The 23551-nt window shown below is 41.9% G+C and overlaps 1 protein-coding gene across 2 annotated transcripts in view; it reads right to left on the reverse strand.

Moving 5' to 3' along the window:
- Positions 1-23551, reverse strand: part of camkmt (calmodulin-lysine N-methyltransferase) — a 421353-nt gene that overhangs the window by 34719 nt on the left and 363083 nt on the right. The window contains exons 7-8 of one of the 2 annotated variants that reach the window (XM_039738014.1): positions 21394-21460; positions 13593-13667 (exon numbers count right to left, since the gene is read on the reverse strand). In XM_039738014.1, coding sequence (XP_039593948.1) covers positions 13593-13667; positions 21394-21460 — 142 coding nt within the window. The remainder of the gene's footprint in view (positions 1-13592; positions 13668-21393; positions 21461-23551) is intronic. The other variant, XM_039738015.1, reaches the window with a different exon arrangement.

Here is a 23551-nt window from a genome sequence, read left to right on the forward strand (position 1 = left end):
TGGCCAAAGACCTGTGATCGATTTTAAAATTGCATCATCAGATTTGCAGTTGTGTGTTCTGGACACCTGGGTGAAGACAGGGGCAGAGCTGCCAACTGGTCACCACCGGATGGTGAGTTGGGTCAGGTGGAGGAGGTATCAGGACAGAACTGGAAAGCCCAAGCAAGTAGTGAAGGAAGATTAAGAACCTCTGGGGGAAGCCACTGTGCAGAAGACTTTCAACTCCAACCTTCAAAAGACCTATTATTACATCCCAGGTGAGGCAGGGGACATAGAGGCCAAATGGGCGTTGTTCAACGCCTCCATTGTGGAAGTGGCTGCAAAGAGCTTGCGGCCTGAAGGCCATAGGTGCCTCTCAAGGTGGCAACCCAAGGATCCAATGGTGAACAAAGATGAGGGATGCCTTCCATGTATGATCAGCACTGGAGACTCCCAGAGTAACAAAGAGGTACAGTACTGACAAGCCAAAAGGGTTGCAGCCTAGGTGGTCAATGAAGCAAAAACCCAGGTATGGGAGGAGTTTGGAGAGACCATGGAAAGTGACTATTGATCAAACTCAAAGAGGTTCTGGCAAACTATCAGGCAACTCAGAAATGGAAGGCAGGGCTTCACCCAGGCTGTTCTCAGCAAGGTTGGAGATGTGCTGACCCAAACTAAGGATGTTGTCTGGCAGAGAAAGGAACATTATGAGGAGCCCTTAAACCTGGTGGACACACCCTCTGTGGAGGAGGCAGGCCCAGAAGCTGATGGGGAATCAATGCCCATTTCGCTGAGGGAGGTCACTGAGGTAGTTAAGCATCTTCACAGTGACAGGGCACTTGGGGTAAGATCTAACCAGAAATTCCAAAGGCTCTGGACATTGCTGGACTGTAATGACTGACATGCCCTTTCAATGATGCACGGTCATCAGGAGCTGTGCCTCTGGAGTGGCAGACTGGGGTGGTCATCCCCTATTTTAAAAAAGGGGAGAGTATGGTGTGCTCCAACTATTGGGGATCACACTCCTCAGCATCTCTGGAAAAGCTTATGCCAGTGGTACTAGAAATGAGACACCGCCCATTTGTGAAACCTCAGGTCCAGGAGAAGCAATGTGGATTCTATCCAAGCCATGAAAGAGTGGACCAGCTCTCTACCCTCACGAAGGTTCTGGAGAGGGCATGGGAGTACACCCTATCGGAATACATATGTTTCGTGGACCTACAGGAGTAAGTGGATGCTGGGACAGTTCACGGTTCCAGGGCCTCTAATAAGTCTATCCAGTCCCTGTATAATCATAGTGAGAGCTGTATCCGCATTCTCAGAGAAACATCAGACCTATTCTCAGTGGGTGTGGGGTTCTGTCAGGGCTGTGTTATGTCTCCTATCCTGTTTAGACAGGATATCATGGCTTAGCCAGGGAGGGGAGTCTGGTGGTCTTAGAATTACATCAGTGCTTTGTGCAAATGATGTGCTGCTGTATGCTTCATCTTGACTGGAAACTCCAGCATGCATTGGGACAGTTTGCAACTAAGTTTGAAGCAGCAGGAATGAGGATCAGCACCTCCAAATCTGATGCCATGGTCTTCTGTAGGTAAAAGGTGCACTGACTTCTCCGGGTGGAAGGGGAATTACTGTCTCAAGTGGAGAAGTTAAAGTACCTCAGGGTCTTGTTAACAAGTGAGGAGAAAAAGGGATGGTGAGATCCACAAACATATTAGGGTGGTGAGCACAGTTATGAGGTTGCCATACCAATCCATAGTGGTGAAGGTGGTGCAGAGTCAGAAGGTGAGGCTCTTAATTTACCAGTCGATTTACGCCCCTACCCTCACCTATGGTCATGAACTTTGGGTAATGACCAATAGAATGGCATTGTAGGTTCAAGTGGCTGAAATGAGCTTTTTCCACAGGGTGGCTGGGTTCTCCCTTAGAGATAAGGTGAGAATTGCAGACATTCAGGAGAGGCGCGGAGTAGAGCCACTGACCCACCACGTTGAGATGAGCCAGTTGAGGTGGTTCGGGCATTTTATATGGTTGCCCCCTGGATGCCTCCTTGTGGAGGTTTTATGGGCATGACCAGCTGGGAGAAGACCCTGGGGGAGACTCCGAGCTTGCTGAGAAGATGATATCTCCCAGATGGCCTGGAAATGCCTTGGGATCCCACAGTATGAGCTGGCAAGTGTGGCAGGGGAAAATGGCGTATTGGTCTCACTGCTAAGACTGTTGAATGAATGAATTTCAAAAGTCACTAGAGGGAGTTCAAGCCTGAAGTTCCTGAGGTAAATTAAAGGCCAACTTGATTTCATAAGGGATTGCGGGGCTTGGAAAAGACCCTGAGGCGAGATTTAATGCTGCATCACAGCTCCTATTCACTTATTGAGTAAAGAGTCATCAGGAGAGTGGGACAACCTGATGGAAGGTAGAAGGCCAAAGGTCTATAAAGAGAGACAGAAGGTGAGAAAATTAGAATTTTGCTGTGATTGACAAGTAGGTGAGCCACCCCACCATATACAGAGGGGATCAAAGATGTCAAAACAGACCTATGTTCATGTGCATATTGAGCTCTGCTTATGAGTATTCCAAACTTGAAATCATTTTTGAACATCTTTTACTTTCTTGCTGTTATTTCTGGGTAAGGCAGGTTGCCATGAAGGCCCCACCTATCACAACTTCAAAAATGTGACCGGTATCCGAAAGACACTTTGTGATGGTGTTCTCAATAGAGGACTTTATATACATACTGTACAACATGACCTGCACTTACAGACCATTACACGATAACACTAAGCCTAACCATTACACATTACTTACAATTCCCAAATAACAAATCATGACCAATAAAGTTATTTGATGATATTCAAAGTGCAAAGCAATATATGAATTAAAATGCCCTAAAAATAATTTGTGTGTTAATATTAATGTCCAAGTCTAACTCTGAAAAGGCTTTAAGACTAGACTGAGAAGCATGACTTCTAAGAATATTTGGTGACCTTCTAGGCTCAGTCCCTGTATGACACTTACTAATGACAATACTACTGTACATTAAGAATTCCTGCAGTCTTATGTCATTTGTTATTAATATAATAAATGAACCAAGTTATGACTAGCATTTAATATTGATACTCCTTTGTTATTGTACTTGGTTTGATAGACACTTTAAAAGCCTAATTAATAGGTATCACTTAGAACATTTTAATGGGCCATCCACAGGGCACTGATGTAAATAAACACAAGTGACACAAAAATATGAGAAAAACAAAAGATGCTATAAAACGTTAAATGTTCTGTTAATGAGGACGTTTGATCACAATACTGAAAATTCAAGAATCCTTCCATTTTCTACCCTGTGTGTCCAGTTCATGCAGCATTAATTTCATGGCAGGAACTCATCCCAGAATGGCTGACATTCAGCCCAATAAAAGAATGCCAATTAACCAAGCACATACTTCTTTGCAATCATGGGGGAAAAACAGAGTACCCAAAGGAAAACTAAAGAGATGCAAGGAGAACACGTAAGACACTACGTAGATCTGGCTAAGTTTCAAACCCAGTGCCCTGGAGCAATAAAGCAGCAAAGTTCACCACTTCACCACCGTGCTGTCTCAGAGAACGCAATATAAAAGTACTCACATGTGTCTTCAGATGAAGTTCACAAGGTAATAGCAATACTATTTGGGTTATTAGTAATCAATACAACATTAAGCCTTACTATCATCTGGAAGCATTACAGTGCTGTCCATAGTACTAGGGTGTTGTACCGAGTTAGCCATTACAGATATAATGAGAAGTCAAGCAAAATGACACCTTTTATTGGCTAACTAAAAAGATTACAATACGCAAACTTTCAAGGCAACTCAGGCCCCTTCTTCAGGCAAGATGTAATACAGAATGTCCAGACACTGCACAATATGTGGGAGAAACTGGACAAACACTCCGCCAGAGAATGAATTTACACAGGTCCCACATTAAACTTGGCAACACAGATGTTCCTGTAGCGGCCCACTTCAACAGCCATGAACACTGTGAGAGGGACTTTAAAGTCACAGGGCTTATGGGCAACTTCAAAACACAGCAAGAGAGAAAAGAAGTGGAAGTCAAACTCATGCTAAAATTTAATACATTACAACATGGTTTGAATAGAGACATGGGTCTTATGGCCAGGTATGAAGATTGTTTGCATCTGTCAGACTGACACAGACAACCTGACTACAGATTCACATTGTATGGAAGTTCAAAAGACTTTGTTGGACAGTTGTCTTATTCAAAGATCTTGACCATACATTGTTATTCCCTCTTTTTAAATGAATCTTAGCCTGAAGAGGTCTATTAATATTTTACATTTAAGATGTCTCACTTAAAAGATTTACCAATATTGTTTCTTGCCCCAATGTGTACAGTATATAAAACACAGGGAACTCTAGTTTCTGTATAACATCTTGCCTGAGTTTCCTCGAAAGCCTGCATATTGTAATTTTTTTTAGTTAGCCAATAAAAGGGGTCATTTTGCTTGACTTCTCACTACAGTGCTGTCCATGAAAGGCTCATCATCATTTCCAGCTCAGAACCCTCTGTATGATAAACAAAGCATGTTCTACAAATATCACTGGAAACAGTCAGTCATGGTAGTGACAGTGCAAGATGCCAGTGCAAGGCACTGAAACAAAATCGTTTCCATTCGCATGATACAGTTTGCTGTTACTCACAGGATATAAAACTAAGCCTGACTTACAAAGCCAGTGACACTTTGTGACAGTGCTCGCAGTGTTAAATGCAACATGAAATAATGTATGCTTGGTTTTTAAAGATATACTCACAAGTAAGGTAAGGACTAAACCTTGAGAGATGTACATTACTGGTAGAAGATGGTGGTACGTGCCAGTAAAGGTGCCACATTAAATGAAATACATCAGTTGGCATGGCGTTCTGCCGACAGTTTTGCTCAGCTTAGTCTCATGTAATTCAGTGACTCCTCAGTACAGCACCAGTCAAGGGTGGAGAGCCCGAAAGCGGGAGATTCTTGAGAAAACAATAGCACAAGAAGGCACAGTGAAGTAATGCACAAAGCAAGAGTGACAGCTTGATTTAGGAGCTGTCACCAGCAGGCAGTGAGGCACTATTGTCAGCCACAGCGACAGGGCAACTAAAAATATCCCCAATCAGATAAACAACAATTGAAGCTCCATTTAATTCCAGTAATGCTCACACAAGCCCATTATACTCGGGTGACGTGCACTGGTGTTAGTTAAATTAAAAACAACGGGCCTTGTGAGGGCTTTCATATTTCAATATTATAATAAATTAGTCCCAATGTCATTTCATTACAATTACACCGGATCTGATAATCCAAATCTGTGCATACCTAAAAGGTTCAGGACAATAGCTGCTGTTATACACACTGAACCTGGAAAAGGGGGGTTGGGGGTGGTCGGTCACCTTGACTGGACCACAACTTCAGCTAAAGTAGGTTGAGAGAGGTCTCCTTTGTACAGCGATGTTGTGGTGTGACCGTCTGTCGAGTGGAAACACACATAGCTGGAAAGGCAAAAATAATCAGTGCCTACAGTCACGGCTGGCTCAGCAGGGGTGTAACCAGTCACAGACACACATTTGAGTGGTGAGCCGTCTTTAACATGGACATGGAAGAGCAGAGAGAAGTGACAATATGAGCTTAATACTGGATAGTGACTGGCCACAATGCAAGCAGTAAACTAACCTCAAGGAATCACAAACTTGACAAGGAGCAGCAGTAAATCTCAAAGTAACCAGACACACGGGCACGGTGACACTCTGACAGCAGCAAGCTAACCTTTAGCAAAAAGTCGGACAATGACAAATCACCGATCTCAAACACGCAAAGCCACACTGTAAATTTGCAACTGGACACACAGGCCTAAATGTCAAGATGGACACTGGGTAAATGCCAGGCCATTAGAGACAATGCTGAATGGTGAGCAGTGACTTGCTCCTACTTGACTAGAAGGGTCAGATCAACTTGAGGAAATTTGGAATGAACGTAGATTCAGCGATCTTTGGTTAGTTATCCGCAGTGGCCCTTTTCCTAGTCCTCCCACCAGCCCAGGCCCATATCGGACCAACTCTGTGCCACAAACCCTTTATGCTGTAAACAGCTTGGGGAGTGCATTACAAAAGCATATTAAGGCGAAACGTCTCATCCCCACTCCCCTCTGTTATCCTTCAAGAGGCAAATAGGATGAGACGGTGAGAGTATGAGACACAGCAGGGGAGGGGCAGCCACCTCACAAGTTAGAGGAAGGAGCCATTTCATCTGGAGGGGCCCCCACATGCAATCTGATGACCTGACTTTCATACTTAATCTGCTCTAATCCAGCCCAGCATTAACTTCGTCTGTGCAATGAAACCTGAAGGATGCGCTGGAGTGCGGGGTGAGGAAGGCATTTAGTAAATGACTTGCCTGAATCATATGGTGTTGCTTAGCTGCTTATTTTAATCAGATGATGCACGTTATTGACGATTAGTCACTAATACGGTCTCTCGTTTGCTTTTTACTCATCTGCTTATTTAACACAAATAATTCTTTCTTTTCTTTATTAGAAAGGCTCTTTCTGAAATGAAATGTTTTCTATAAATACATGCCCAGCTGAGGGCAGGGGTTTGTGTGTTGAGGGGGGCTGATGGTGGCTCAAGCAGGCAGTCCTGCTCTGTCACATCTCTGCTATACAAAAACACGTGGGACACATATAAAGCACAAATATGTGCACATCTGAATAGCACACACACACACACATACAAAGAGTGAAAGAAACATGCAGACACCCACAACGAATGAAAAACAAACACATACTTGCAAAAAGTGAAACAATCCTGTGAGTAAAAACAAGGACAAGGCACACAAAAAGTGTAGTGAAAGAGGTATGCAGACGCAAGCACATGCCTAGAAAACAAGAACACGCTCAGAGACGCATCCCAGCATGGAGGGAAACAAAAAAACAGAGAAATGGAGGAAAAAGGCTCAAACTAGTCACACAAAACTCCAAATAAATAGCGAGATACACAAATAATAATTCATTACATTTATATAGCGCTTTTCTCAGTACTCAAAGCGCTATCCGCATAGGGAGGAACCGGGAAGCGAACCCAAAATCTTCCACAGTCTCCTTACTGCAAAGCACTACCACTGCGCCACTGTACCCAGAGACATACACTTCAGGACACAGGGTGAAAAACAAAAAGCATGTGAATGAGAGACAAGTATGGAGCAAAATACACACACATATGGGCAGTTAAAACATGTGCATGAGCACACACAAATATGTTAACAAAGGACATGGGACACAGCTGGCATAGAATAAACACCAAAAGCACAACAAACCAGCAAAGGGAACCACCACAAAGATGGACTGAAACACAGAAATTGATGCATCAAAACCAAATCAAATGTGAAACAAACGCATAAGTAGAGTGAAATATCCACACGTGTAGGGACTTCAGCACTCATATGCATACAAATATGGAGAGCAAAAATAACTGGCATACCATGTGAACAGAGTAAATGGAAATACATAGACATACCTAGAGAAAGTGGGAAACAGACCTACATGGAGTGACAGACAAACACGCATTTGGGGCTTCTGGATGCCCAGGGGCTGGACATGTGTTATTAAGTAAAAGTTACATTATAATATCTAAGGCTGCAGATTGTCAGTGTTACTCCACTACGTGACCACTTCTGCCACAGCAGCACTCCTTTTCACAAATCCTGCTTAAGAGACTTTTCATTTGAAATATGAGAACAATGAGCAGTCATCTTATCTGTGCCACCAATTAAACTCAATCCTGGCAGCACTGGGTGCAAAGTAACAACAAAGTCTTTCAACAATTCACCAAACCTGCACATTTTCACAATGTGGGTGGGAAACCCACAAACACAATGGGGAGAACAAAGAATCACTACACTGACAAGCTTGAATTTAGGACTCTGAGCTGATAGGCACTATTTCTAACCACTGCGCTGACCACATCAGATTATCTTATATATAAACGTCTATGCGTGAGAGTGTGTGTGTGGGTGTGTGTGTGTATGTGCATATGTCCTGTCCAGTAGTGAGAGGTGGAGTCGGGGTAAGGGCTCCACCTCCAAGGAAACGGAAAACTCGCTTAGCCGCTAATAACACAAGTGAGGCCAACACGTCAGCAAAATGAAACCTCAGAAGATAGACAAAGTCGCTTAGCTACTAACATCAGCAAAACGGTATCCCTTTTACTTTTCCTTCTACCGCTAATACACAAGTGACGTGAGCACGTCGCCAAAATGATTCCTCCTAGGAGAGAGATGCCCAGAGTCGTTCCTTTCAATTACCTGACAGCTCTACATTTCAGTTTTTTTGTTTTTTTTTTCTGATGATTTCAAAAGTTTCTAGGACCCCGGGCTTTTTGTAGCACAGGCTTCCACAGCTAATATTTAACATTAACTTACTGTGTTTGTGCCCCTGTGCTCTTCATAACATATTGAAACTTCTGTAGCAAGGGATAGAAAAAATAAAACACAACAGATTGATGGACAAGCAGGTAGACAGGATGAAGGGGAGCAAGAAAGACAGGAAAGAGAACAAAGGTGGAAAAAAGACAGATGGACCGAGAAGAGAAATGGGGAGACGACACACACATTAGCAGCAGCAAAAGTGAAAGGCAATGAAAAGACAGGAAGGAAAACTGACAGACAGACATCAGTCATAGGCGGGAAAGAGGGAGACGTACTTTTCATTTTATTTGTCATTGTCTTTTGGCAATCAGGACAATCTTCCACCTTCAAATTATAAGAGTGGTTATTTATGGGGTAGAAAAAGAAGTAAGATGGACAGGAACAGAGCTAGACATGGAGGTAGGCATAGAGAATTGACAAAGTGACATTTTCCCATTGTAAGATATGTGCAGCTGTTGTTCTTTCACTTTGTTGGGGAAGGCGATGAAACTAAGAGGCCAGTGGGAGAAGCATCTAGTTTTTACTGTGTGTATCGAAGGTCTTTGCCGACTTGTGAGGGTGAGTCATTTCAGATGCCTTCTCATATAAATATTTACTGTAACATATAGCACTTTGTTGTTTACCACTTCAGACACAAAGGTGAATGTATGAATTAAAACATTATCTTATAGTGCCCACCTGGGGGCAGCAGACCAGCTTCACTAGATAAGCAGACAAAGGACACAAGGATGAGGAGTGCATTAGTATGTCATGCAGCTTGGGGATCTCTGTAGTGAGATGGACTCCTGATATCCACGGTCCACACAGCAATGTGCAGGATGCCTCTGTCTTCACAACAAATGCACGACTCACTATTTTGCAAAACCTAGGCTGGCACAGATAAGCATATGTGGCCAATGCAGTGTACAGCCCCAGACTGGCCATATGGCAGCCAAGAGCATGTTTCTAACTTGAAAGTTCGCCTGCTGCCTAATTAATCTATAAGCTGAATTACATTTGGAAAAAATCGCTCACAGATGACGGAGCATCTGTTTTCTGCTTGTTACGCACAAAATAATATTAATCTGTCTTTGTCTTGGTGGTAGGTGCAGGCTTCAGCTCAGACACTAATGCTGCCTGTCCTTAGCAAAAAAGGTCGCAGATCTGCATGATGCCATCAATTGCACATGGGAGTAAATCTGGAAGGACAAGGCAGGTGGTAAGTCAAGAAGACTGAGTGCTGCTCCCACAGCATCACTGCTTACACTTGACTGACTTGTTGAGAATGGACGACCAGCTCATACGTCACTAACCTGCTGGTCACTGAGCATCGCCGTGTTTCTAACGAAATTGGCCAGCTGTTCACAAAGTGTCAACCTACTGGTAGAGAATACTATTCGCATGCTATTCTGGATTTACTCACATGGCACTTACAGTACCTTCTGCCAGAGACTGCCAGTCACATGCCACTGTATTTCTACTCACTAGGACTGAGCCAACTATCAGAGGCTAACGCTAAATGAGTATTGTGGTTCTCTAACCAAAGCTCTGGCGCCTGTTACCTGAGAATGCCTGATAGATTTTCTTCTAAAAGTACTTCTAAAATTTTTATTATTATGCTGTATTAAGGAATTGTTCTGTTCTGTGTATTGTATTGTATTGACCCCCTACTTTTGACACCCACTGCACGCCCAACCTACCTGGAAAGGGGTCTCTCTTTGAACTGCCTTTCCGAGGTTTCTTCCTTTTTCCCTAAAAGGTTTTTGGGAGTTTTTCCTTGTCTTCTCAGAGAGTCAAAGCTGGGGGTTGTCAAAAGGCAGGGCCTGTTAAAGCCCATTGCGGCACTTCCTGTGTGATTTTGGGCTATACAAAAATAAGTTGTATTGTATTGTATTGTAAACTGTATTTTAGTTTTTTCGTAATTACGCCTAACAAAATAAAGTCATGCCACACTGCTTGTATCACATCTGCCAACTGCCAGAAGCCACTGTTTGAGGGGTCTTAAATGTTGTCAGAGGCTCCCAGTCATGAGGTACAGTGTCCCATTTATTAAACAGCAACTATCTGACATTAACTCTTTTTAAATAAATTTTAATGGCCTGATAGAAAATCCTACCAGTAAAAAGTTGCTGTCTCTCTACTTTTATGGTACAAAGTGTAGCACTTCCATATCACCAATTTGCAGCTCTAATAATGCTTATAATTGATCCACCAGAACTTTCCTTTGCCTAAAGAGCACTCTTGAGGTTTTCTCCAGACCCCAAAAATAAACTGGGCTATATATTTTAAAACTGTAACAGGAACGGGGTTAACAGTAATGAGAAAAGTCTACACTTGGAGCTACTCCACATTACCGAGACTGGCCAAATGAATGAGCATTAAAATGATGTCAAATAACCCACTGCACTAAAGAAACGCAACTGCAAAAATCTAAAGAATCATTGAGAAAGGTATAGCAGACATCAAGAGAACCATCATATACTTTGGATGAGATGATCTTGTTCTACTGAAGACTACTATGATGGAGACCACTACAAAAGATTCACATGGTCATAAAGTCACTTTAGATTTATAGTCATTGGCAAACACTGCTATACTTAAGTTGTATCTAAAGATTCTAGTCCAGACACAATTATTTTACGACCAAGTTAAGGCATCAACTGCCAGGTATTCCCTGATTCATTTCACCTCCCAACTTGTATATGGACTCCCATAACCCAGACATCATACACGGACATCCAGAGTGTTGAAGAGTCATTTCACTTTCCCGTTTATAAACTAATTCAGTGAGATTTCATCTTTCTTCCCATTGTGGACACTTTCTCCCTTCACTGTAAGGGAAAGCACTGACGGACGGTTGTTCAGGTGTTATCTTGGCTTCCAAAATTCCCAGCTCTCAATCTGACCTAGCATCTGTGGAATGTGCTGGAAAAACAAGTCTGATCCATGGAAGCCCCACCTCACACCTTACGGGACTTAAATGATTTGCTGCGAACATCTTTGTGGCAGATAACACAGGATTCCTTCAGATGTCTTCTGGAGTCCATGACTCAATGAGACCGAGTTGTTCTGGCAGCACGAGAGGAATCTACTCAACATTAGGCAGGTGGTTTAAATGTTGTGGCTGATCAGTGTATAACGTACTGTATATATAAATAGTTCATTAAGCGAACACTATATATACTCTATATGTATATTATCTATATATAGAGGCGGACGGCTGGGGCTTTTACCGAACCGGGATACCTTGAAGATGGAAGGACTGGGAGAAAGACAATACCTACCCCCAGACACGAGAGGGCACCTGGAGCACTTCCGGGTGCAATATAAAAGAGGCCGCCTCACTCCATTCCAGGAGGTGGAGGGCAGAGCTTACAAGGAGAGGAGTGCAGGTGTCAAAAGAATAGAGAGAAAGAAGGGACTGAGCAATAGTGCTGTTGGTGACTGGTGCTGTGAAGTGGCAAAGAAAAGAAATAAAAGTGTGCTGATGGGACTTGTGAGTCTGCGAGCCTATCTGTGTCGAGGCTGAACTACCACTCTATATATGTGTGTGCTTGTAAAAGAAAGAATCATGCATTTACCAAAATGAGTAGCTGTTAAGTAATCTTCTGACCTGTGAATGAAAACTCTCCCCGAACCTATTGGAGTGAGTACTAAGGGTCTCTATATTTTTAGCCAAAACAGAGGAGGCGAAAACACTGATCATGCAGTATGGCGGAGGTCTTTAATATCATCGTTTGCCTGTCTAAGGAAATGTGTGTTATAATGTCTTGGGCAAAAGGCAGTTGTGAGCCAGTAACATTGTGTAGACTTCACAACCCTCGGCAGTGGATTGCAATGTGGGGCCGTAGGGATGCTACATCATGATGTTGTGAAGGCAGTGGGTATGGACTTTACAGTGCACCTGAAGACATTGGCAAGCAAACATGTAGATATCCAGGCTTTCCTCAGATGTCTAAGGAAATACAAGTGGTGGTGAATCTTCATGAAATGAACCAAGCTGTGCCTACTTTACGTTGTCAGTAATTTTAACTCCATGAAATGTATATCTGCCGACTATCCTACACAATGCATCCCCTCTGCCGTTTGCTTCCTGAAGTTTACTGGCATTAATGTAGAGAAACAAATATAATGGGCGGCACAGTGGCAGTGCTGCCAACTTGCAGAACAGAGACTAGAGTTTGCATCCTGGGGCCTCCCTGCGTGGAGTTTGCATGTTCTCCCCGTGTCTGTGTGGGTTTCCTACCACAGTCCAAAGACATGTAGGTTAGGTGAATTGATGAGGCTAAATCGTCCTTGGTATGTATGGAGTATCAGAGAAGCTCCATATCACCTTAGCTCTCCCTGAGTTTGCCTGCCTGTCTGCCCTCAGTATCTTACTCCTCCTCATTTAGCCATCATCCCCAAATGTGAATTCACTTCTACCACAATTTTAAATGCTTCTTATTACTAAGTTAGTAAGAACTGTGGGTGATGCTGCTTTTTCACTTGGCACAAATGACCTTGCGTCCCAGGTGAAGAAGAGAATGCACAGCAGAGAAAGGGCAGACATGAACCCCCAGAGACAGCACACTGGTGCTCCCACAGCCCCTCTTCAGAACCTGAATGCCTGAAAGACTGTAATTAATAATGAGAGAAGTGCAGCTATTGACCTTTTCCAGGTAATCGACAGCAGCTGTGCTTCCGCTTCCAATTAGATGATGACACTGACGGCCGAGTGCAAGGCGTGAGGCGGCGTTTCGGGAGCGTGCCCGGCACTGCCAGAAGCCCTGGCCGCTTTAGGTTGCGTTGCTAGTAATAATATTAAGATGCAGCGCAACGGCGGCAGCACCGAGGAAGAAGCGGCCTAATTGAGCTGTTTGTGTTGCCACACTCCCTCTTTCTCAGCGCTGCTCCTCGCTGAGCCATAATTATTTGCAATTTGCCTAAGTCATCCATTTGCTGGTACGTCAAGCATGAAAAAGAGGCAATTTCAGAAAATGGAAATGCCTCTCAAACGCAGTCTTTGGGAAATAATGCGGTACAAGTTACTGTCTGATACAACTCTACCTGATAACTGCCACATGGAGATGAATATTAATTTGCTTTTGTTCCAGCAGGCGGTCCTGCTCTGGCATCCACCCGGCTACCCTCTCCCTTGGACCACCCGCCTGTCCTCCAGAGATATTGACCTTACCAGTCAGCACAGATCACAAGGTCAAATCGTCCTTCGAGAGGTGACACATCAAACTCGTTATCCCATCTCAGCACACTGCAGAAACAATAGAAGAGTATAGTCAGAAAAAGTGATCAAGCACAAAAGGCCACTCATTTCCCCAAAAGTCAACTACATATCGCTCCCATGAGTGAAGATGAACCAAGTCCACTGATTTTCAAATGCTCTCATTCCGAACAGACAGAAACACAGTAAATAAGGGTGCGCACTCCTTTGTGTGAACTCAGAACACTTAATCCCATATGCTCAGAAACACAGCTACTCTTATTCTCCCTGCTGAACACAACATTCACTTCTATGAGTGTAAAGGGCAGACATACAGTGTGTCACAAAACGCTGCCATGAAGATGTACACTTACTCCCATATAGTCAGAAGACGCACACAGTGTCACTTGTATGTACATGCACCTCATCCAGTGTACACTTCTATTCCCTTGCCTGAAAATAAGCAAGTTCACCAATTCCCTCACATGCACACAAAGCTACCATGGGATCTCCTCAGACATGTTTCTTGCCACACCATCCAAGTACTTACTGTATCTGGTATGCCTGTTACTTGCTAACAGTTGTTGACCACACCCTTCACTTGAACTGCAAATATATATTTAAAAAAACATGTCCGAGTGTCTTCTGATGCTCAGTCATTGCGTCCACAGAGCAGATTTGCACCTCTGAATCCAATCACACTCGTTTTCGTCAATAGCTCTTGCCCCTTTCATCACCACCATGCCCTCCAAGCTCATGAATGACTGTACCCTCAAAGTGGATTTTACCGTGAGCGCCACCGAAGAGAGCAAGAGCTGACATGGGTGAGGCAGAACAGGCACTAACACAGTAGAAGCAGGTGGACTAATTAATTCAAGGAAAAACAAAACACATACACTAATGCAAAAAATGCGCGTATGCTTTGGTACACTCACTCAAACATTAATGTATATTTCTCCAGCAAAATGGCAATCATTTCATTGAGCACACATAAGACAAGGGCAGTCATTTCTTTATATAATCAAAGAGAGAGATTTACTTATTTAATAAATAATCCACTGCAATTGTTCTCTTGGTCACAACAAAGACAGAATGACTGTGTCACCAGTTCTCTCTCTCTCTCTCTCACACACATAAATATATATACGAATAAAAGAATTGTAAAGTCATTATTATACCAAAAACCTAAACTAATAAAAATATTAAATTTAACTGCATAAGAGTGAATGTATTATTTCATTCACAATACAAGCGTGTGAGTAAAGTCAAATAAATAAAATGCATTTGTTTAACTACTAGCTGTGCTACTTGGCTAAGAAAACTTAAATCTAAGTAATCAACGTAGACCTCACTGTTAACATTTGCTGTGTACCACGTATTAGAATGTATTTTGTAATGCATGTTAAGTAACATGGCACCGGTGGCACATCAAAAACATTTGTAGTAATAGTGTATGTCTCTTTTATACGTCATTTGGAGTTGGATTCATAAAAGCAGCGTTAACATTTGTGATGTGCCATCTGTTGGAATGACAGAGAAACAGCAACCAGACAGACACACTGATACATAGACATACAGACTCTTCTCCTATTATTAAGCTGGATACCTATACAAATTGCACACTCTAAAAAGAACACATGCTTAAATGTGCCAATATACACTTTGGCATGAATGCACAAATAACAAAACCCACGTCTCCCAGGTACTCAGCGAGGCCTTCAACGTTCGTGAAAGTGTGAGTTGCCTGTCCTAACAGCCAGCTAAGAGCAGGCCTGAGTTAAACACTTGACTTTTTATCCCTTAAGACTGCAGCAATCAGAGCAGAGGAACCTGATCATTAATTAGTAATTATTAACAGTCAGTAAACAAAATTATTTCTTGTGGAAATACAATCTTTCTTCCAAGCATGAGGCTGAAATCTATTATCCAGCGACTTCTCCAGCGGGGACACCTTAGATGAAGGCGCATAACCTTCAACCCCTCCATCTCTCATTCTGCCAGGCAGTTTGGCCTTCTGGAAAACATAACATCAAACCCAGTGCAATGCACCACTAATTACATGTTTACTTTTAAAATTTGCCATCAAGCCTTAAATACAGGAGGAGAAAGAAAACGGGATATCGCTTCAAATCAAAATTACTTTCAACATAATTAATCTTGTTTCAAAACCCTTTGTTCACTCATTGCTTAAAAGCACGTAAAAGCTGTGCTCCACTCCACAAGAGAGACTCTTTTCTGTCAGGCGGCAGTGGATCTCTGTGCGCATGCAGGCTTCTCGCACCAGATGTGGTGCCTGACCTCAGGAGTTGGAAGAGAAATAAACAGACTGCTGACTGACTGACTGACACATGAAGACGACAAAATCCACGGTTCGTCTGAAAATGCAGGGAGATTCAAAAACGATAAGCTCACAAGGACAGGGGGAGGCACTGGAAAACCTCAGAATATTAACTCGAAATATCCTTCTCAGCTATGGTGAGCCACTTGTCAACTCATCAGAGAGTAAGGTACAGAGCTCCACACAGTCACACGATTCACACTTCAGAAGATAAGCTCACAAACTCAGAGGTTTTATATTCACTGACTCAAAACACACGTAATCTGACACATAGGAGTAGAGGCTTTCATGTTTAATGACTCACAAACTCAGGGCCTTTTATATTCTTTAATTTGAAAATACGGAATTGCTCATGTACAGTGGCTCATATGATTACAAGCTCTCATGTTCAGTGACTCACAAACTCAGAGGCTTGCACGTTCAGTGACTTAAAACTCATGTTGAATGAAGCAAAAGAGTAGAGGCTTCAGTGTTCAATGACTCATAGGCTTTGAGACTCTCATATTATGCCACCCAAAACTCAAGTATGTAGGCACACATGAATAAAGACTCTCAGCGACTCAATGGATTAGAGACTCGACTCTCATGTTCAAGGCTTACACATGTGGAATATCATAACATTGAAGTCTATCCAGTTCAAAGTGGCACAAAGTTCTTTACAATTCATCCATGCATCCAAGTTCTGACTTGCTGTTATGGGGTTTAAAAGTTGGAATTTTTAGTTAATTAAATAAAACTTGTAATATCTGTGTTTAAATTTTACATAAGATGCAGATTTTAAGTGAATATATTTTGTGACCAAGATGACAGCTATAATGTAGGGCTTATAAGGGAAAACTGGCATTGCTCGAAATTGTGCGCATTTACACCCAAGGGTTTGGCAAAATGGTATGAAGAAAGTTAAATGGAGACACAGGACAAAAAGCGTCAACTAGCAGACTATCTAGTTCAAGGATGACACCACACTGTCGGGGACAGTCATGGGGAGGGGGTCAGATACAGGTGAATGAAGACAAGTATTTTAGGGGCTAGCGAGAAAGGTAAATGTTTCAGAAGGCAGTGTGGGTCAATAGATCCGATTTTCTATTGAACCACCAGGTAAACAAACAGAATGGAATAAAATGTATTTTAACACAGCATTGAACTCTGGGATCTAAATAGACATGCTAATACAGAAAACTCTGAGAGAAATATGCAAATGTACAGCAAATGTTAGGAACAAGTGTTACCCGTTATGTTTATGCACAGATAAGCTAACAAGTCTGAATATGGCTGTAAGAAAATGTAAAAAGGTTGTTTTTGGGGCTTTATTTATCTTCTGCCACATAATTAGCTTACAGTAATTTGGTGTGACACGGATGTATAATCCGTGGACTGAGGCAGACAACATGCTTAATTTAAAAATAGAGGAATGATGCAGGTTTTAAATGCATTTGTAATGGAAAGGCAATTTCTGAAGACAATTGGAAAACGACATGCTAAGAAGGAAAGCGCAGCACCTGCTACAAAGTGAAAATGTAAGGGGACTAAGTCTGCTTCATTATGGTGCATCTTTTAAAGGAACACCTTAGTTGGATTAAGAAGAATGGACTCTTTAAATTACATGGACATCTCTGTCCTGGTTATAATGGGGCTAAACAGTTTCAGATGCTGATTTGAATTGTTCAGGTTGTATCTCTTCTACTACTTTTGTCTTCTAGTATTTAACGCCTGATTTCCCTGCAAATAAACATAAGTAATGACTAAATTAAAGTTTGAATATTTCCTCACTGAAACATGCCTTGTTTATTGATATCATCTGCCCCCAGTGTGCTTGTTCGAGTGACTCGTAATTTGTTTAGCTCTTTCAAAGGTAGTGATCTGATCTTGTTGAAGTGTTTCTTTTATTTGGGTTCGGGTGTGAGCCGTGCTCATTCTGTTTGAATTGTGCAGCTGAAGGAGAGTCTCTGGACTCTGGTAAGGTATTTAGAAGCCGAGGTCGTGGGCCTCTATTGCTCAGTTTGATCTGTGAAGCCCTTTCAAAGATTATCTGGTAAGTCCCAGTAGGAGTGCAGCTCTTGAACTGGATCATGGCCTTTGCCCAGGTATTCTACCGCATAGCCCTTAAAGGGGAAGTACTTGTAATGGGAATCTGGCCTACTCTACTTTAAAGCTATGGTCGCCAGCCTTGGCCACATTGCTCAATTTGATTAAGATCTGAATGATGAGTGGACGTCACATACAGTAGGTAGGCAATGTAGGCTGTACATGTTAATCAAGATTAATAATTTAGCCATTTCAAGTATTAACCTGTCCACCAGTATAAAAAGAATCTTAGAGGTTAATTTGGATTTTCTAGGAGCCAAAGTTTATCCCGGAAGACACAAGACAAGGCAGAAACAAACCTCAGATGTGTGTAACAGAGGGTATAGTCAAGCAAGCACCCATAGTCTCTCAATGTGCCACATTACAATAACCACTTAATCCAGCAAGGATCTCTCTGGGATGTGGGAGGAAACCATGAGTGACTGGACATGAACTGAAACCAAGACTTCTGTAGTTGTCAGGCAGAAGCACCGACTGTTGTCCCCCCACCACTACCTCTTACAAAGTTCATGTACTGTATACTAAAACTCAAATATTCCAAATATGTCTCTCTAAAAGTGTAAATTCCAAATTTATAGGTTTGGTAGATCAGAGGTTTTTCAGTTCAGAAGCTTGCAATGCAGTTCTGCAAATTTCTTCTTTTTGCTTAAGAGACTCAGACGCCTAATCCCCAAAATCAAGTCCTTCACAAGCTCAGGGTCTCTTATGTTCTGGATCTGACATATTCTAAGACTTAGAAATTTAGCACCTTGTAAAAACTAGTCTTTAATATTCAAAGTTTTAAAAAATTGAGTCAATTTGACAGAGCTAATCTTGTTATTTAAGAGATCGTCATGTTTAGGATAATCTTTTAAAACACTAGTGGATTTTGGCACTTCCATATTTACCGTATATACTCGAATATAAGCCGAGTTTTTCACCCCCCAAAATGTGCTGAAAAACATCACCCTTGGCTCTATATTCGAGTCAAGTCCCGCTGCCCCCGCGAACCTGACAGAAAGCTGGAGTGTACATTACAGTGGAACCTCGGTTCACGAACGTCTCTGAACACGTACAAATCGGGTTACGACCAAAGAGTTCACCAAACTTTTATATCTGTTCATGACCACACACTCGGTATACGAACAAGCCAGTTTCCCTTTCGGTTTGTGCGCGCCGATGATCTCCGCATGTGTTCAGTCTCTCCCTGTGCAGCGAGAGAGTGAGCGATAGAGAGAGTGTCCTGGCCACATAAGGCCGAGAAGGCAGTTAAAGAATGCACCAGGCTTCTTTTTAAAGAGACAGATTCGAGCATTGTTTTAACCTCGTTGTATTTAATGAAGACTTTTTTCTATTGGATTTTAACCTCCACTTCACTTCTGTTTACAGCGATCGGTTCGTAGCGTGCTTTGTTGCAATGTTACTTTTCTTAGTGGTTTATAAAATTACAGACTTTTCAAATGTTCATTTTTTTCCCTGTGCTTAAAACTTAAAAGTGTTTTTAGCGAGCGGCTCGTAGCGCAAACTCTTGCAGTGTTAGTTTTCTCTGTTGTTCAAGGTTTTCTCAGTGTTATTCAATGTTTTTACATTTAGTTTACTATTACGCTGGGCATTCTATGGTGTAATTAACTATATTTGTGCTTAAAAATATAAAAAAATATATATATTTACATACAGTTTTGTACGGTCTGGAACGGATTAATTGTATTTGCATACAATCCTATGGGGGAAATTACTTCGGGTCACGACCAAATCGGGTTATGACCAGAGTTTTGGAAAGAATTACGGTCGTGACCAGAGGTTCCACTGTGCCTGGTTTGGTCTGTGGGCGGTAGAAGAACTGCTGCGGGCTCTGTGTGGTGCTGTGCAGCCTCTGTGAGACTCATTCTGGGCTGTGTGCTCAATTAATGAGCTGATGCCTCAATTAATGAACGGTAATTTTATTGGTATATATTTTGATTATTGAAACTTACCAGTAGCTGCTGCATTTCCCACTCTAGGCTTATACTCGAGTCAATAAGTTTTTCTAGGTAAAATTAGGTACCTTGGCTTATACTCGAGTATATACGGTAGACTTTTCCATGACTTGCAGATTAAAATTTTAAGTCTTACAGGTATATACTGTAGGCACTTGACTTATTTTCAGAAAACAGGACCATAAGCACAATTGTTCACAAGTTGACTACCTTACAGGCTTTTATAACCTTTCAGTTTTGGGGGTGTAACAAAATTAACCTTTCTTTAATGGTTCAAATTTTGGTGGTTCATGAATGTAGCTCTTGCAATATTGAAATCTTGCCATTTAATATGTTAACATATGGGATGATAAGATTTACAGATCACAGATCTTAAATGTCCAGAGGCTCACATACTTTGTGACCAATAATTTCTCTGAATATGAGGCAACTAAATAAATGAGGTGCTACAGCTCATAGTCCAAGTGGGTCGAGTTCAAATCCTGGTCCAGTCGCTGTCTTTGTGAAGTTGGCACATTCTCTCTCTGTCCGTCTTTTCTACAGCTACACTGACTAACTCTCAAATCCAAACTGCTCCACTGAATTGGCCCTGAATATACTGTATGTCTGTCTGCATGTCTTTTGTTTGACTGGTATCCTACTGAAGGCTGGTTTCTGCTTTACTCTTGATGTTGATGGGAAATGCTCAGAATTCCTAACAATGATAGAATAGAATACAGTAAGTTAGCTAATAAGATGGACAGATAAAAAGTCAACTTGATTATTTCCCTCATATTTACAAAATTTCTTATGTCTTCAGAAACACATTTTTGTGAGGAAAGCACAAATACTTGGTTTATAAATCCTTGTCACATGCTTCCATATAGCATCAGAATTCTGCCCAGATGTTTTCCCTGTGATAAACCTTATGACTTTATGGCTGCCTCTTGGAACACACTTACGAGTTATTACTGAGTTTCAATAAAAAGCGTGCAGTGCTGACGATGAGGTTACTGTGCGAATATCATTAACTAACAGTTCTGAGCTGCATTGTTCTTTCAAGTGGTTAAACATGTTTTCAGACACGAGCACTCAGCAGAACAACTGAATTATAAAGCGCCATCATGAGTTAACTATTGTTGTGGAAATGTATTTATCACTGCTAGAATATTTATGAGTGAATTTTTCAGCTTCATCAGTATGCCAGTCCTGGTGGACAGTCGGGAAGCAGAGACTGAAAAGTTAAAAAGAATCTGACAGAAAGGGTGTTTAAGCTGGGATCTTTAAGAACTAATCAACTACCAAAGCAACATGGCACAGTATGTGCTGATAGGCTCTTGCCTCCAAACTTGCCATATAGCTATGCCCCAAACCTTAGGTGTGAAATATTGGAATTGCTTTAGGATGAAAGGGCACCTACCGACTGGACACGGATGTATCCTTGAAGAAACCGTGCTTCTGATTTTCCTCGATGACACACTGTACATCTAGGAGACCTTGGGTCAAGGAAATACTGGATTCATTTTAGAAGAAAAAAGTAAAAAGAATATGAAAATAAACCAGCAGTGCCATTATTTCGGTTTCCTATTTTTTTTAAAGAGACACCTACTAAAAAGTGTCCGAAAAACATGAAGACATTTTCTGTAATAAATACAGATTATAAATCTAAATTTGTCAGCTGTGATGAATACTTTTGACATATTCAGCAAGTGTACTCTCCTTTTCTGCCCTCTGGTCTACATGCTTGAGAAGAACGCACCGTATAAACAGTATGGTAGAGCACAATGGGTTCCACCTGCCAGTCAACTGGATGAATCCACTCTCTTTAATTTGACAGCCATGTGGCCCCTACTTCTGCCTTCATGGCTGCAAATAAGAAAAGAATTCAGGCTTGAATATTTCACACTGATAAAGGCAAATTGGACTCCCAGATTAATATCAGGCTATGTTATACCAGCAACATTTGTACTCCTGGATGCAGGCCTCTGGCTGAGGGGCATTAAGTCCCACTTAGTATGCTCTAAAGCAGATGTAGTGAAGGTGCCAACGCTCTCGTTTTGCTACCAGCTGCATCTTGGCCAATCGGATTCCTCTGCACTGCTGACATATCAGTTTCATTTAAGGCTGTTACGCAGTGGTTAATCTCTAGCATGCTATCTAATATTCAATGTAGGCGCTCAGTAGAACCAATGGGCGACAGATGCAGGAAGCAATCATGACTAGGGCAATCCCTGAGAATTAAACATTCTCTGACAAAGGTTAAAGTTCACAGATTAGATGTCACAGATCCCCCAACAAAGAAGATCTGGTTAAAAGGATGTACAGTAAATATACAGGACACTCACAAATGCAACATGGAATGCATTGGAATACTATGGGTTGTCAAGCAAAAACTTTAGACTAGGAAAACCTTTAAAAAGTAAGATGAATATAAATTGGCCCTAGTGTGTGCTTGGTGTGTGTGTGTGTGTTTGTGTGTGTCCTGCGGTGGGTTGGCACCCTGCCCAGGATTGGTTCCTGCCTTGTGCCCTGTGTTGGCCGAGATTGGCTCCAGCAGACCCCCGTGACCCTGTGTTCGGATTCAGCGGGTTAGAAAATGGATGGATGAATATAATGCCATACTGTCAGAGCCAATCATTTTTTTTACTCCCTCAATGGGGGCACATGGTATGTAACTTGCATGAAATAACAACATTAGTGCATAACAGCAAGAACAGTGAGTAGCCATCCTTGGGAGTTCAACTTGTGAGAGAATTTCCAGAATGAGTACTCGAGACTACAACAGCTATCATTACATCTGAGTTCAATCTTGGCTTAAACAAAATTCTGTACAACAGCAAAATCTGCTGAGTGACAAGAAAGAGAGGAATGATTTTGCAGGAAAACTGAACAAGTGGGCAGGGAATGTGGTGGACATCAGAATTACAGCTAACGACTTAGGAGTCTTATTGGGGTAACCACTTACAGAGCCCTCCATAAGGCTTTCTGCTTACTATACTCATATAAACAGCTTTCATAATGTGATGCTACCCCTAGTAACCCTTGTATACTGATAATACAGAGTAAGCCAAAAAGAAGAACCACATTTCAGATGTTTAAATTTCATTATGACACAAGAATAGGTATACAAAAATAGATTTTTTTTGCCTGGAAACATCTCCTACAAAAATTGCATGGATCTCCACGGTGTATGAGCTGTTCCTCCGTCCTGTTGAAACCAGACATCCACAACATCCATTTCTTCCAGTTGGGGCTGCAAAAAGTCCTCTAGGAATTCAGTGTAACGCTCTGAAGTGATGGTGACTGTTGTCCCCCCCCCTCCTCAAAAACCTAAGGGCTTACAATGCCAAATTCTGCAACGGCGCACCAAACTGTAACACATTCATTGTACAGGGGTAAGGAAATGGATAGATTAGCTCAAAATTAATATTCTGAGATGCTCATAAGAAGAAGTCATGTGACTGGGGTGAGAAGCAGGAGTTACAAAAAAGATCAAAACCAAATAAAATCGAACAAAAAAAAGATGAGTACTTGTGCCAGAATTATGAGTTCTCTTTATATTATGCAAAAGAAGCCCC

Source organism: Polypterus senegalus, chromosome 16 (genome assembly GCF_016835505.1).
Source record: "Polypterus senegalus isolate Bchr_013 chromosome 16, ASM1683550v1, whole genome shotgun sequence".
Taxonomy (NCBI): Eukaryota; Metazoa; Chordata; class Cladistia; order Polypteriformes; family Polypteridae; genus Polypterus; species Polypterus senegalus.